The 17,097-nt window shown below is 30.7% G+C and overlaps 1 protein-coding gene across 1 annotated transcript; it reads left to right on the top strand.

Moving 5' to 3' along the window:
* The first annotated feature begins 12,446 nt into the window (after positions 1-12,446).
* On the top strand, positions 12,447-14,738 carry LOC115702761 (cytochrome P450 81Q32). The gene is made up of 2 exons (XM_030630194.2): positions 12,447-13,456; positions 13,884-14,738. The coding sequence occupies exons 1-2, from the start codon at positions 12,533-12,535 to the stop codon at positions 14,493-14,495; spliced, it is 1,536 nt and encodes a 511-aa protein (XP_030486054.2). The 5' UTR covers positions 12,447-12,532; the 3' UTR covers positions 14,496-14,738.
* The last annotated feature ends 2,359 nt before the right edge of the window (positions 14,739-17,097 follow it).

Here is a 17,097-nt window from a genome sequence, read left to right on the forward strand (position 1 = left end):
ATTTGATTTATTATACGAATTTAATTGGATCCAAAATATAAAATCTTCATTTAGTGCGAATCAAATACATTATGAGTAAAATAGTACGAATTAAATTGGATGAACATTTTAAAAAATTATACTGACACGATCTTTTATACTACAAATTTTTTTAAAGTTGTATAAGTTAAATATTTCTGGTATAAATTCTTAACCACTTAGGAGTTATCTAATTCAAATATGATAGTAAAACTCTTATTAGTTATTACAATGCTAAAAAGCAATAATGAATGGGAAATTTGAAAAAATATGCATAAAATACCTTAAAATTTTCTCCCTAATCTAATACATTTTAAAATTTAAAAAATATGACCACTTTACAATAAACTCAAAAATACCCCTCTCATTTTCAAACCTCAACTCTCTCTCTTCCTCTATCTCTCTCGGTTGTTCTCTCACCATTTCACCCTCACCAACCCTCTTTTTTTTTTTTTTTTCGTCGGATGTGATTTGGGCAAAATCTGGATTTGGGGTTTGATTTCGTCAGGCCCGATGCAGCCCGATGCAGGCCCGATGCCGGTCCGATGGTAACACAAAAAATTGAGGAAGACAAAGGCCCGATAGTGGGCCCGATGGTGGGCCCGATGCATGTGTAAAAAAAATAGAATTTGATATGGCTCGATGGGTCCGATGGGCCCGATGGTGGGCCCGATGGAGCCCGATTGCATGTGTAAAAAAATAGAATTTAATATGGCCCGATGGGTCCGATGGGCACGATGGGCCCGATGGTGGGCTCGATAGTGGGCCCGATGGTTGGCCCGATGGGGCCCGATGGTCTACAGTGTAGTGAAAGAGAGAAGAAAAGAGAGGGGGTAATGTAAATGGGGGTATTTTAGGAATATTATAAAATGTGTCATATCCCACAAATATCAAATATTATGAGTTTAAGGAAAAATTTCAAGAATATGTAAGCATAAAAAATCAAATTTCCCTAATGAATTCATACAACGTGGTCCCAAATTATATTTTCAGAAAAAAAATTGTAAACATAAAAAAATTCTAAGAACCTTAATTTTATTTTTGTTTTTTTAGGGGCCACTTCATTTATGGAAATTGATGAGTGTGACAAGTGAGAAATTATTTCAGAGACAAAATTAACAATAGTGCTTACGCACTCCATTACGTAAGCAAGTTTTAAATACTACTATGAAATTGTGTTTTAAAATAAGTGTTTTTTATAATTTTTATTAAAATTAGATAAGTGAAATTTAAAATTAAATTAAAATATCTTGTTATTCATCTCGAGTATTTTAACTATTTTAATTCACGTGATAGATGTAGGTTAGTTGATAAATCTGTAATTAAATCTACCGACCAACCCATATTCATCACATAAATTGAATGGTCGAGATGCTTAGAATGAATGATTTTATTGTAAGTTAAATTACATACTAGGCACCATAAATACCATTTTTAACATTTCTCAACAAAAATACATTTATTACAAATTGCGAGTCTTTTTTTGAAAGAAAGCGTTCATTAGATAGATAAGAAATTAGATCTCTCAGTCGTTAGATAATCGACTAAACCGGTTATGGACAAAAACCCATTTAGCTACATTATGAGCCATAAAGTTGCAAGATCTTTTAATATTACAAAACAAACAGCTAACAAAGGAAGAAATAATTTTTTGATACAATAAAGAATAGTTCTCAATTTCCTATCTAAATTCCTCACCGTTGATAGAATTAATTACCATCTTAAAATCACTTTCCAACAAAATAAACTTGCAGCCGTAGTCCTTCGCAACTTCAAGAGCCAACAAATTACGAGTCACAACAAACTTTTTAAAACAATAATCTTTCAATAGTTTCCATACAAATCATAACATATAAATTGGAAAAAGTGGCAAAAGTCATGCAGTAAAAAATGTCAATCTTCATTTTTTTTTGTAGATTAATGTTAGATGATGCAGTATTTATAATTATAAAAAATATACACATTATCTAAAAAAATATCTTTTTTTTTTTTATAATTTTTTTTCTCTTATTCACATCCGATTTAACACATTTTTGTTTTAAAAAATACTTCAATAGTTACAACTCTAACAATTATCTATTATGATCTCACATCACATTAAATTATTAAGGTTAAATAAATAAAAAAATAGTGATCATGGTCCATATTTAGCAATACTTTACATAAATTTGGTCTTAAAAATTATACCACATTGTGTATGTGACAAGACCATTCTAATGGACAATCTCCATTAGAGATGCTCTTAGGCACCAGTTTGAGTGGTTCCTAACTAGTACTATCTAGAGGTGACACCTTATAATTAGTTAGCATAAAAATTATTTTAATAAATTATGTGAGATTTATTACTAAATTGCATTAATAAATATTATTTATTGAAAGATACAAAACACTACTATTTTTTTTTATTGAATATCTTAAATATTCATTCCAGAATATATATAATTAACTCAAATTGCAATTTAACAAATTTCATAGGAATCACTATCACTATAAAATAAAAATTAAAAAAAAAATGTGAGGATAGGAATTAAAGATGGCCACATATATATACTAGTTTATTGTTACGTGCGAGGCACATATATTATATTTTATATCAGATTTTTTATTATAAATTTTAAGAGAGAAAGATAAATCAAAATAAATAATATTTTATGTAGAGTATTTTTTTGAAAAATAAATTTAAATTAAATTATTATGTTTACTAATGTTAGCTAGTAAAACACATTAGAAGCAACAACAATAAAGCTATTATATTGAAAGCAAAATAATGTATAAAGTTTGATAATTGCTCATACTTTAAAGGTTAATTAAGATTTTTTCTTCCCGAACTTTGACATGTATCAAATCATGCTCCCTGAATTTTTTTGGCCGTTAATAAAAGATGAAATAGTAAAATGTTTGTATTTTACACTTTCTCATTTTCTTTGGATCTGCGTATAATTGTATTGTCTATTTCTTAATTAAAAACTTCTTCACAATAATTTATATGTATGGATAAGTTAAAAATATACTTGTGCAGAGTATTCTATTAGTTGTCCTACAGTACAAAATAATATTTTTTCTGCCACGTCTTCGAACTGCTTCTATATATTTTAGGTTGTCTTCAAGTTGTACGTATTGCATAGCACTAAAAAATTATGCTTTATACATTAGAAGTGGTGTGAATGTTCACCACAAATGAAAATTCATATAAAACTATAAATATTCAATATTTTCATATACTCTTCTAGAGGTTTAAATATTTCCCAAACATGGTCTTCTATATTAATTTTCTTTTCGAATTTATTATATTTGAGGTGATTTATTGCACACTCTTATCTTATAAAATAAGTTTGTAAAATTATACAGAATAAAAATGAGTGTTATATATTAAGGTGATTTATTATTACTCTTATAAAATAAGATTGTAAAATTATACAAAACAAAAATGAGTTTCATATCAAAGAAAAAAAAAGAGCGGTTATTGGATTGAGGTTTAAATAAATAACTGAAATAATAAGTGGTATGATATATGGTTTAGTCCATTATAAAGAACAGTTTTATAACTATATTTTGTTACTAATAACTCTTAAATTATCATAAAATAATCTAATATAATTTGAAATCAAATTTAAAAATAAACCAACTACAAATATCTAAATTTGAAAAAAAGAAAATTAAAATTTTTTAATTAAAAAAAAAACAAACAAACAATCGGAATTGAAACTAAAAATCAAATAGAAATGACCAAAATCTTAGAATATTTAGTTCTTTTTTATTCTAACAAAAAAAAAATTAAACTAAATGTCAAAAGAAAGAAAAAAAAAAAACTATGCATATTAAAGAAGAATACACTATGCATTGTTCTAACAAATTAATAGACATAAAAGAAAACTTATTAAAGAAACAAATATCTTGAGAAATCAAGGTCCTCATAGCATCAAGCCAGGCTTCAGCTTCATCCTTGTCCTTGCATATCTTCCAACAAATTTATGGAATAACTTACAATGAAAACATTGACACTGCTGAACTGGACATATATATTTTAAAAAATTAAGGGTTGGTTTGGAACGCCGTATTAGGTCGTATTGTATTGTATTATATTGAATTGGATTATATATCATATTTTTATATAATACTATGTTAAACTTTAATTTATACTAAAAAATTAATTGAATTACTGTCAAGTCAAGAGTATTGATAAAAAAAATAGTTGAAATACAAGCAAGCATTCACTATTTTTTTTTTTTGGTTGAGTATGATATATAAATTCAAGATAGGTATCAATATATGAAGCCAACAAGCCAACCATCAGATTCAAGAAAATAGTTAAACCATCTCTTCAATATTGTTATGGAGATCATATATGATTAAATTGGGAATTCAGTAATCTATTATCAACAATAGAAGAACCTTTGTGAAACCAATGGTCTCAACTGAATTAAAGTTATAAGAAAATATAATTACAATGGCATAGAGAAGCTCAAACACTTTATATTGTGGAATCAAATGGTTTAAAACATAATATCAATATAGATGGAAACGAAGAATATTCATAATTGCTAAACCTGTTTATTAAACCATTTAAACAAAAAAAAATCTCAGCTGAAAGTACAATAATACTGAAAGCATGGTGAGAAGAGAAAAAAAAATTATAAAAACTAACCAAGTCAAAGGATATGTGGTTGTGTATCAAAGAAGGACAAAAAAGACCCTCAATGGTAAAGAAAGGCATAACCATAAGCAAGGCTGGAACATTTCCATGCTAGAAATCCTGTAAAGAAATTAGACCAACTAATTACTTTGAATAAATAGAAAAAAAGTGAATGCTGTAGTTAAAAACATCAAGAAAAAAGTTTAAGAGAGCAACCTTAAAATAAATAAAAAATACAAACATGATCAAAGTCAGAAAGGAAAGCAAGAAAGTAGGGCTGAACATTTTCAGCGGGTTTGATCCGAACCGAGCAACCCGCCCGAACCCGAACTGGTGAACCCGTAATTTTTTTTTTGCGGGTTGGGTTCAACCCGGTACCCTTCGGGTGGGTTGGCGGGTTGGGTTCAACCCGGTACCCTTCGGGTGGGTTGGCGGGTTGAGATTTTAGGGGTACCGGGTTTCGGGTTGAACCCGCGAACCCGCCCGCCTACCCGGTTTATAAATATATTATATATATTTTTTTATTACTGTTTTTATATATATAATATGTACTTTAGATTTTCACTTTTATCATGATTCATGAACATGAATATGAAGTTTGATTTGAATCTTTGATAAATAGGTTGTTTGTTTGTTGGTTGCATTGATTAATGCATTTTTTCTTCAATAGTAAATACTATGAACAAATTGTTATATTATATATGCTTAATTTAATAAATAAAAAAATAAAACAAAATAATTATTTGAATAAAAAATTAATTTTTTTAAAGAGTTGACCGAGTTGACTGAGTTGACCGGGTCAACCCGCCAACCCGCTAAACCCAACCAACCGAAACCCGCCAACCCGTGACCTGCCAACCCGTGCCCTATTCGGGTCGGGGTTCAGTTTCAATTTTTTGAACCCGAAACCCGCCAACCCAAAACCTGGTAAACCCGCCTGATGTTCAGCCCTACGAGAAAGCAGTCAATGTCATACTGTTAGTTATGTATGTACCGATAATCCTTCTTCTCTGAAAATGTCCTTCGTTGCTTGTAACATTCCTGTATATTTTGATGGTCCAGACAAGTTTCTGCGAACTAAACCCCATGAGGTTGTGGGTTCCAGTTGAACCTATAAGCATAAAGGAACAAAGGTCCATTTCAGTAAACTACAAAATTCCATGTATATGGGAACACATCAATCAAAACTTCCGCTCCCTAGTCTTTCAAATTATCTATCTTCGAAACAAACTTGCCTAAAGCCCATGTAAGATTTTAATTTAACCTAAATTGGCAAAATCCCATTTGTGCATTTGAATTAATGAACCTAATGAAACAAAATGCACAACATTATCACACGCAAAATAACAAAAGCACTAAACCAATACGAAATTCCATAACAAGAAAGTCTAACACTTTGCCTAAATAAGAGTTCTGATCATAATCAAAATAAACCTGGAATCTGATTTTAATAACATCAAGCGAAGAGGTAACAATCCTTGATATGCCTCCGGAAATTGCCCCAGCCGTGGCGTCTATCATCGAACGCTTAAGCTGCCCCTGATCCTCCATTTCAAAAGATGCCCTACCTTACGCAAAGCTATAAACTAAACAATCCATAAACAGAATTAACAGCGATTCAAAAAACGAGTACCTCAAATCAATATCCATAACTGCAATATTACATTCTTTAACAAATAATAAATATTGCACCATAGGGTTTCACGATTTTCATCGAACTCTTTGGGAAGAAGATGGAAAAGGTAAAGTTCGCAATCAATCAAATACAATGGTATTTACTGTTAGACTTTTATTTGGGCTTACATTAAATTTTATTGGTTTTATTAAAACTTGGGTTGATTGGATAGTTCTTTGCTGTGTTAGCCCATGTTGTTGGTGATCAATTGTTAATGGGCTTAGCATCTGTGAGTAAAGTCTAGGTGAAGCAGAAGTGTGGGCTTTTCTAGTTGACTGAAGCCTTTGATGAGCAGGCCCAGCCCAACTAGGGTTTTGTAGCTAAGTCCCCTCCCTAACTCTATAAATACATATTGTCTCATCACAATTGTATACCTTTTGATAATCAGATAAAATAAACTGCTTCTGATTTAGAGATCTAGGGAGGAAGACTTAGTTGATAGTATTGCACTATCGAATTGGAGTAACTGCTGTGGATCAATCAGAGATAATTGCTATGGATCAATCAGGTACACATACCTAATTATTATATCTTATTATTGTGTTCTATGTTATATACAAATAGATCTTGGGTTAAATGTTAATTTATTTAACATGTGGTATCAGATTGCCTATTGTATATGATTTAGAACCTATAATTAGTATAATTAATTTGTATATATTAATTATCCATAATTTCATATTAATTTCGTTATTATTTTATGTGTAATTTTTTGTTTATAAATCTTAAAACTTTAGGGATTTTATTGATCGTTAAATTCTCTTTCAATTGATATATTATATGTTTGAATTCATAGTCTATATTAAGAGAATTTTAATTTTAAAGTTTTAGGGTTTATATGATTATAATGTGAAATTATAATTGTGTATTTTGATTTTATGGTTTTTAATCTAAAATTGATTATAGATATCTCATTATTAATTGTTTATGAATGTTCTTAAATGATTAATTTTGTATTGTAATTAAGTTTGATATTCCAAATCAATTTTTTTTATGTTCTTTATTTTTGGATACCTTTTCTTTAGATCTATTGTTTTTTAGCAATTAATAGCCGAAATTAGACACTTAGATTGATTAGAAATCGATTCCCGAACAAAACCCATCAAGAATCGCGTGTTTTCGTCGATTTTTTGGCCGGAAAACGGGACAGACCCGACTGGGGCCGAACCGGGTCGTCTGACCCGCATCTGGATCCGGCTGGAGGAAGAAGACAACTCCCAGCCGCAATGCCCACTCGCACAGCCCGCGCGTGGGGGCGCGTGCGGCACTTTCGGGTGTCGTTTTTCGACGTTTTTTTTTCCAACGTGCTTAAAATTAAATTTCTGATTTTTCTATGATTTTTAATTAATTTTTTGACTCCGTTTAATAATTATTATTATTTTAATGATAATTATGCAGTTAAAAAATTATTAAAAATAATTTTTGATGATTTTTCAAAATCCGTAAATCATAGAAAATTTTTTGAGTTTCTTCTCGTTCCATAAGACATAGTCACTCTCTTGTTTAATTTATCTTGACTATGTAGTCTCCACCAATTTTCTTATATTCACATCTTTTAATTATTTGTTGTTCTAAAGTTATAAAACTTGATTGTTTGATACAAAAATAATGTGTTATGGTGGACACTTTATTTTTTGATTATCAATATAATAAAAGCAATTATATATCTCTTTTGGAAATTTGGTTGAAAATTATTAATTTTCAATGATTGTTTTATCACCAAATTTCACATGTTGAAGAAAATATTATATCTTTTGGTTGACTATATGTGTAATTACTTGCCCAAAGGTAGTATTTACATATATTAGTTCACATTCCATGAAGTGAGTTAATATTAAATATATATTTTAATTATTTGCCCAAAGGTAATAATTTAAATATATAACTTTATTATTATTTTTTGCTTGAATTAATACATATTTTTTAAGAAATTTATTTACCCAAAGGTAATAAAATTCTTAAATGATATGTATTTTTTTCTTTGTTGTTAACTTCATGAAGGTAGATCATGTGTGTGTTATATTCTCACCCCAAAGGGGAGTTTATAATGACCAGTTGATTCTACAATATTTTCTAATACATTGCTCATATTGCTTATTCAAGTTTTAATTTTTTGAATTTTTCAGTCTCCTTTTCTGTGAACAACAATAATGCTTCCATCCATATTTTGAATGCTTCCAACTACAAGACATGGAAACGAGATGTGGAATTTACTTTAGGCATAATGGATTTGGACTTGTGCCTACGAGAAGAAAAACCTGCTGATCTTACTGACTCCAGTACAGCTGCCGAGAGAACTCACCATACACAATGGGAAAAGTCAAGTCGACTTAGTCTTCTTACTATGAAAAGATCCATTCCTGAACATCTATTGAGTGGTTTGCCAGACACTACAAATGCCAAAGAGTTTTTCAATGCTGTAGAAAAATTATACGACACTGGTGAAAACGCTGAAGCTGGACATCTTATGGATGAAATGACAACCATTAAGTATGATGAATTAAAAGGAGTGCGAGATTTTATTCTGAAATTGGTGAATGTTCAGTCCAAGTTAAAAGATCATAATATTCCTCTTCCTGACTCTTTCATTATTCATCGAGCTCTTCATGCTCTTCCTACCTCTTTCAGCCTAATCAAGACAGCATACAACACTTACAATCAAACATGGACTATCAGCAACCTAATTTCTCAGTGTGTAGCTGAAGAAAGCAAGCTTAAAAGGGAGAAGAATGAATCTGCTAACTATGTTTCTCACCTCAAGCCCAACAAAGGAAAAGGAAAATTCAAGAATAAAAATGATGGTGCTACTAAACAGAATGGTAATGGTAAGGAGCATAAGAATAAACAGAAGAATAACAATGGAAAGTCCAAATACTCTAATGTGAAGTGTTACTTTTGTGAAAAATTGGGGCATCGGAGAACAGACTGTCACAAATTTAAGACTTGGTTAGAAAAGAAGCAAGCACAATCAGGTAATCCATTGGCATGTGTTTGTTTTGAATCTAATCTAGTTGATGTTCCTATTGATTCTTGGTGGTTAGACAGTGGTGCTACTGTTCATGTTTCTGCTTCCTTACAGGGGCTAAGGGATCTCAGGAAGCCAAGTGAGAGGGAGTCCAAGCTTAAAGTGGGCAATGATGTTGGAGTTGACGTTATCTATGTTGGAACATTTATTCTTGAATTACAGTCTCGTGATAAGATTATTCTGAACAATACTTTTTATGTTCCTACTTTTAAAAGGAATTTAGTTTCGCTTCCGCTTTTGGTTAAACAAGGATATTCTTTTCATTTTGCAAATGATAATGTTGACATTATGCTTGACTCTCGAATTATTGGAAATTGCTTTTATTCTGATGGTCTTTACAAGTTGTCATTGGCTCCTTTAGATTCCTCTTTTAATGTTGTGAATTCTGTGGGTAAAAGACCTCATATTAAGGAAACATCCTTATTGTTATGGCACAAAAGATTGGGTCATATTTCCAGAGAAAGGGTTGATCGTTTAATTAAATCTGAAATACTTCCTCCTCTTGATGCTTCTGATTGGGATACTTGTGTTGATTGTACTCGTGGAAAATTAACTAAAACAAGAAAGAAGACTGCAAATCGCAGTCAATCTTTATTGGAAATTATCCATACAGACATCAGTGGTCCTTATTCCACCACGTTGTGCAGAAATAAGTATTTTATCACTTTTATTGATGATTTTTCTCGTTATGGATTCACCTATTTAATTAAAGAAAAATCTGACGCCCTTGATAAACTCAAAATTTTTCGAAATGAGGTTGAGAAACAATTAGGAAGAGTCATCAAAGTTGTTCATTCTGATCGTGGAGGAGAATATTATGGTCGTTATACAGAATCTGGACAACACATGGGGCTTTTTGCAGAGTACTTACAAGAAAATGGTATAGTTGCTCAATACACTATGCCTGGTTCACCTGAGCAAAATGGCGTTACTGAAAGGAGAAATCGCACTCTCATGGATATGGTTAGAAGTATGATGAGTAGAACAAATCTTCCAGAGTTTTTATGGGGTGAAGCACTTATGACTGCAACTTATATTTTAAATCGTGTTCCCAGTAAATCTGTTCCCAAGACCCCTTTTGAGTTATGGACTGGGCGGAAGCCTAGTCTTAATCATCTTCGAGTATGGGGTTGTCCAGCTGAAGTAAAAATTTATGATCCTAATTTGAAAAAGTTAGATCCGAGAACAAATCGCTGTTATTTCATTGGTTATCCAATGCGCTCGAAAGGCTATCGCTTTTACTGTCCTACTCGTGGTACGCGAATTGTTGAATCTCAGACTGCTAAATTTTTGGAATTTGATGTTGCTGAAAAAATTCCTTCAACATCTCTTGAAATGGGGGAGTCCTCTAAAGGAATTTGTATTCCTATGTCATTTTCAAGAGATGATAATAGTAGTCTCCATCCTACTCCAGTTGGTAATGCTCCCATTGTTGATGAATATATTGCTCCCGATATCGAAGATGATGAAGGTCCTATTATTGATGAAGGGCTTGTTAATGATGAAGCTCCTATTGTTAATGAGAATCCTGTTATTGAAGAAATTCCAGTTGTGGAAGATGTTATTCAAAACAATGATCAACAAAGAGAAGTTATTCCAGAAGTACCTCCTCTAAGAAGATCTCAGAGACAAAAGAAGTCAACAAAGTGTCATGATAATTTTGTTTATCTTGGAGAAGGAGAATATGATATTGATCATTTTGTGGATCCTGTCACTTTTAGTGAAGCACTTAATAGTCCACAATCTTCAAAATGGTTAGCAGCTACGGATGATGAGATCGACTCCATGAAGAAAAATGGTGTATGGGAGCTAGTTTTATTACCTGATGGTTTTAAACCAATAGGTTGTAAGTGGATTTTAAAGGCTAAAAGGGATAAAGAATAAAAGAATGAAACGCCATGGAAAATAGCTTTGAAGAGCTTTTTGCTGCCTTAACAGTGGCGACCTTCCTTTATCTTTCTTTTTCTGAATTAAGAGAATATATGTATATATATATATATCACTTTTCGATTGGCGGGTATCGAACCACAGATCGTGGTCTTCGTCATCATCGTCATCGGCGTTGGCAAACTGTAAAACCAACCCTCAATCGCAAAGAAGCCAAGCTTGAAAATTTTAGTCGAGCTCGAATAATTTTTGGGATATTTCAAGTTTAGTTTATTTTTAGATGGTAACGCCAAACGTTAACTCTACGTTAATTTTGATTTAACTCTGTTAACCTCAACAAAAAAAATTGTTATTTTTGAATAGAAAATTAAAAAAAAAATAACCCAATAATTTTTCATAAATCAAAAATTCGATTATATAACCACTCGATTATATAACCACATTTTATATAAAATAGATATTTTGCCCTAATATATATATATATATGCAGCATATATATTTGCATGGGAGGTATTCAGTGACGTAAGCTAGGGTTAATTCAATTGTATTATATATACATGGGGATATATACAATACAACACACGTGATCACATGACAACTATCAAAATTTTATTATAGCAATGCTTACATATTTAATGACGTAATAAATTACTATATAACATATTAATACATTTAATTGGTTTATTAAAGATTAGTTATTAGATTTAAAGAGATTTGTCTAATTTTATTCAATTTTTATTATCTATGTATTAATTAATATGCTACAGAATTTAATATTTACTAAATTATGCGCTTAAATTTTTATTCATATTAACTTTTTTTATTAAAATTAGATAAAAGTTTTTGAATCTAATAATTTTAATAGTTTAACAAAAATTTTAACAGTGTTAAAAATTCAAAAAGCATATTTAGTTTATATTAAAATTCAAAAAAACAAAATTTTTAATTAATCTTTATTAAATTGATTAAAAAATATTTTATTTAAAAACTATTATATTAAATTATATACATAAAATTTAATATTTAATTAGATCAATATTAATATAAATTACATTTAAAATGTACTAAAGAGTACTAATACTTACTTTTTGAGAAAAGAACGTAGTCAATGACGTAATATTTATATATAATATATTTATAGCCAATAAATTCTCTAATCCACACACGTACTCAGATCGTACAATTATCATCATATAAATATCTCCCATATATTTATACGAATTACATCTCAAAAATTAACTACTCTTCTCTACCAAAACAAAAACACATAAAAAGGCTTTTCAAGTATTCAAAAATGGAACAAGAACAACTCTACACAGCTCTGATCGGCCTAGTCATTGTCGTTTTGGTATACAAACTCTTCATCAAAAACCCAAAACGACAATACAAAAACCTTCCACCAAGCCCACCTTATCCTCTCCCACTCATAGGCCATCTCCATCTAATAAAGCCACCCGTCCACAGATGCTTCCGCCACCTGGCAACCAAATACGGCGCCGTTTTCACCCTTTGGTTCGGTTCAAACCGAGTTGTGGTAATATCATCACGCTCCGCAGCCGAAGAATGCTTCACCAAAAACGACGTCGTTTTAGCCAACCGAATCCGATCCCCCTCCGCGGAAAGTCTCACATACAATCACACCACAGTAATTTCCGCTTCCTATGGGGACCACTGGCGCAACCTTCGAAAAATCGGCTCCATCGAGATCTTCTCGGCTAGCCGGCTCAAATCACATTTGGACACGCGTACAGACGAGATCAAACGTATGCTAATTAAATTATCGCAGAACTCACTTCACTACGGATCATCTGATAAAGTTAATAATAAATTTGACTTTAATAAAGTCGAAATGATGACGATGTTTTCCAACTTGACATTCAACATCATAATGAGAATGGTGGCGGGAAAGCGGTACTGGGGCGATGATGTCAGCGACGAGGAAGAGGCGAAAAAGTTTAGGAAACTTAAGGACGAGGTGATCCCGGAAAATGGGGTGGTTAATCCTTTGGAATTCTTACCAGGATGTTTGAGTTGGATTGGAATTGGATATGTTTGGAAGATGAATAGGGTTGCTAAGAGAATGGATGCTTTCTTGCAAAGGCTTATTGATGAGCGTAGGAGTATAAAAGGAGACACTACCATGATTGATCATATGCTTGCTTTGCAAGTTTCTCAACCTCAATATTACACTGATGAAATTATCAAAGGATATATTCTGGTTAGTAATTTTTCTTAATTTTTTTAACTAATTATTTACTTATATTTAGGTCTAATAATAATATGTATGATTATTTGTTATGTGGGGTATATATTTTTGCTTTTATGTGTGGGGAGTATCTTTTTATTTGAATGCATATATTATTGTTAGGACCACTTTATCACTTTTTAATTCAATTTTTTTCTGTAAATAAGTTATTCTATTGCTCAAAATAAATATGATATGTTACAATTATTTATCATCATTTTATAATTTTAATTTTTTTTAAATAATTTATCATATAAAAAATTTGACATTACATCTTTGATCTTTGTATGTGTAATATTTAGATTTTATATTTTGAATGCGCAATATCATTATTTAAATATATAAATTTTGATACATATTAACTAATCATAGTCTAATATACTATTCTTTTCCTATTTAGGTACTATTATTTGCTGCGACAGGCACTTCATCAGCGACATTAGAATGGGCATTGACTAATTTACTCAACAATCCTCATGTTTTGGAAAAAGCTAAAGCTGAAATTGATGAACAAATTGGTGAACATAAATTGATAGAAGAACAAGATCTTTCCAAATTACCATATCTCCAAAATATTATTCATGAGACGTTACGCTTGTTTCCAGCGGCTCCAATGCTCATACCTCATTATTCCTCCGAAGATTGTATTGTTGAGGGATATGACATTCCACGCAATACAATTGTAATGATCAATGTTTGGGCTATACATAGAGACCCGAAACTATGGGAAGATCCTGAGAGTTTTAAACCAGAGAGATTTGAGAATAGTGAAGGTGTTAACAACATTAACTTGCTTATGCCATTTGGGTTGGGAAGAAGATCTTGCCCTGGCAATGGCATGGCGAACCGTGTACTCGGTTTGACTTTGGGGTCTTTGATTCAGTGTTTTGAATGGAAAAGAGTGAGTGAAAAAAAAATAGATATGACTGAAGGAAAAGGGGTTAGTGTTCCGAAAGCTATACCTTTGGAAGCTATGTGCAAAGCTCGCCCTATTATGAACTCAATTCTCTAAAAATCATTTTGAACAAAAATTAATATATATTTAATTATATTATAGGGTAGATTTTGTTTTGGGTGTGACAGTGTGCTTTAATTTTTTTTTTTTTTGAATTACATTGTTATTTAAACTATTTAACATTTTTGTTGTACTTGTAGTATGTAGTGATCATATTATAATTTATATATATATTATTATATAGTTAATTTATATGTGTCATATATATTTAAGTTATATTTAACCTTATGTTGTCAATAATTATATCATCTAGGATAACATCTCTATCTCCAATGCCAATTTTTAAGTTGGCTATATTTTTACAATGATATCTATAGGTATGAAAAGAAAAATTGTAACTAAATACAGTGCCAAACACTATAAAAATAAAAGATTAAAAAAAGAAGAAAGGAATATATACTTATTCCTCCTATTCCAGACAACTATGTAAATATTTTTTAAGGGTTAAATTAAAAGAATAGATCATCATTATAATGAGAAGTAGCAGATAGAAGTACTCCAACATAAATACATATTTGTCTAGTATTTTTTTTTTTTAATAAATATTTGTCTAGTATAGATATTACAGCCTCAAACTCAATCAATTGTTTCTCTATGTTCATCAAAACTTGAGCTTTTGGACTAACAATTTGTTCAAAAAGGATTTCAAAATCTGATTGTAAGGGTCTAGTAGAGAAGATGATAGCTAGAAATAAGACCTGGAGTTCTAAAAAAATTTTATGTTAGAAGAATGGTTCTTATCGACTCTATTTTGCTATCTATTAATTTTTATTGGTCTCAAATTTCTATCTTGTCTAAAGCTGTGGTGTAAAACATTATAAGGCTATGTCTTCGACACCCAAACCACCTTTCTTCTTAGATTTACAAAGATCATCCCAAGCAATATTTCTAGCCCTTCGGGTTAATGAGGTAGTGCATCTCAAAAAGCAGGACTGATGAGACTATCAGGTCCCTTTAACACTACTACAAATAACCTCTTTTATGTCCAACAAAAAAAGTGTTGGACATGAAAAATATTTAGGGAGATTTCTAGTCCAACATTTATAGACTATAAAAAAAATAAATATCATGTCCATTAATATTTAGAGTAGAAAAATAAGTGGGACATAATATGTTTAAAATTAAGAGATTTTTTTTTTTTTTGGAGATTTTTAGTCCAACATTAATGGACTAGAAAAAAAATTAATATGTCGAATAATTAACTCATTCATATGGAGTGGATAATTAGAAGTCTCCATATGAAGTCTTAGAGTGGATAGGAAGTTCAACTAAAAGAGATATATATCTCCCTTTAATTTGCAGTAATGCTACATTTGATATTTTATTAAGAAAAAATGTATAATTATATTTTCAAAATATTATATTTTAAAATTTTACCAATATATATATAAAGATACATAAACTTTTTCATATAAAAAAAGCACAAGACCTCTAATTAGCTTAAGATGGATCTGTGCAAAATAATAAAAATTTAATAATTAGATAATTATTGATATGTATGTAATCGAAAATATTATCAAAATAAATAAATAATTTGTTTTTGTATTTTTTAACATGTAATATTAATATTAATTAAATAAAGTACTGACTTACAAATTAGAACTTAATGTTTTTAAAATTTTATTTTGTAATTGCTCTGTAAATGATCAGTCTCTTGATTGTCTCTTAGTGAAGCAAGAGTAGTTTTTGTTTTGAATAAAAACGTTTTAGATTAATACTATAAATTAGACTTTATGGTAATTACATAAAATGTTATCTGGTATATTGACTAGATCGAACATACTAATTATATTCTTGGCGAAAGTCCACTAGTCACATTATGAGCTGTAAAATTATACTATCTAGAAATAAAAATAAAACTACAACTTAACAAAAGATTCGAGAGATGTTTACATTGAATCACATAGTTACCAATACCTCATTATGAGCAATTTTCTTTCAGTGCATTGATAACCGTCTCAGAGTCACTCTCAATCAACACAAAATTAAGCTTCTTCGAACCGCTGATTCCAAAGCTAACAGACATACCACAACTTCTCCAATTAGAGGGTCAGAGAAGTTAAGCACTTCGGTAGCCACTCACAAAGCTGTCTCCATGTGTTTCCTAGTCAAAGCCACCATGCACATCGAATCTCAACCAACTTTAACATCACAATTGATTTTGACATAGTCTTTTGGAGGAGGGGACCAAATAGGAGACTCAGCTGTCATCGGAGAAGAAAATAAACAAGAACCATAATCGCCGTAACACATATAGATAGAGTCAATATATTATTTAATATTACACACCAAATGATTGTGTACCTTGTCGTTATGAGCTTTCCATATCGTATCTACTATACAATGGAAGCATAAAAGAACAAACCCTTGTACATCCACACCTCTAGTCTTTAGATCTCACAAGAATTCAACTCAATCCCACACACGGGCTCCAAATTCTAAAACAGGAAAAATAACCCTCGGAGAAGATCTCCAAAAGTGGAAGGCAAAGTTACAATATAAAAAAAAATGTGTACAATCGTTTTCTCTCCCTCTCTACAGATAGAACAGAAAACTTCCTCAATATGCAGTCTTTTAGCAAGAATTGAGCAAATAGACA

This window comes from Cannabis sativa, chromosome X (genome assembly GCF_029168945.1).
Source record: "Cannabis sativa cultivar Pink pepper isolate KNU-18-1 chromosome X, ASM2916894v1, whole genome shotgun sequence".
Classification (NCBI taxonomy): domain Eukaryota; kingdom Viridiplantae; phylum Streptophyta; class Magnoliopsida; order Rosales; family Cannabaceae; genus Cannabis; species Cannabis sativa.

Coding starts and splice junctions, on each gene's coding strand:
- LOC115702761 (XM_030630194.2), top strand. CDS start 12,533: ATGGAACAAGAACAACTCTACACAGCTCTGATCGGCCTAGTCATTGTC. Junction 13,457..13,883: donor TTATCAAAGGATATATTCTG/GTTAGTAATTTT, acceptor TTTCCTATTTAG/GTACTATTATTTGCTGCGAC.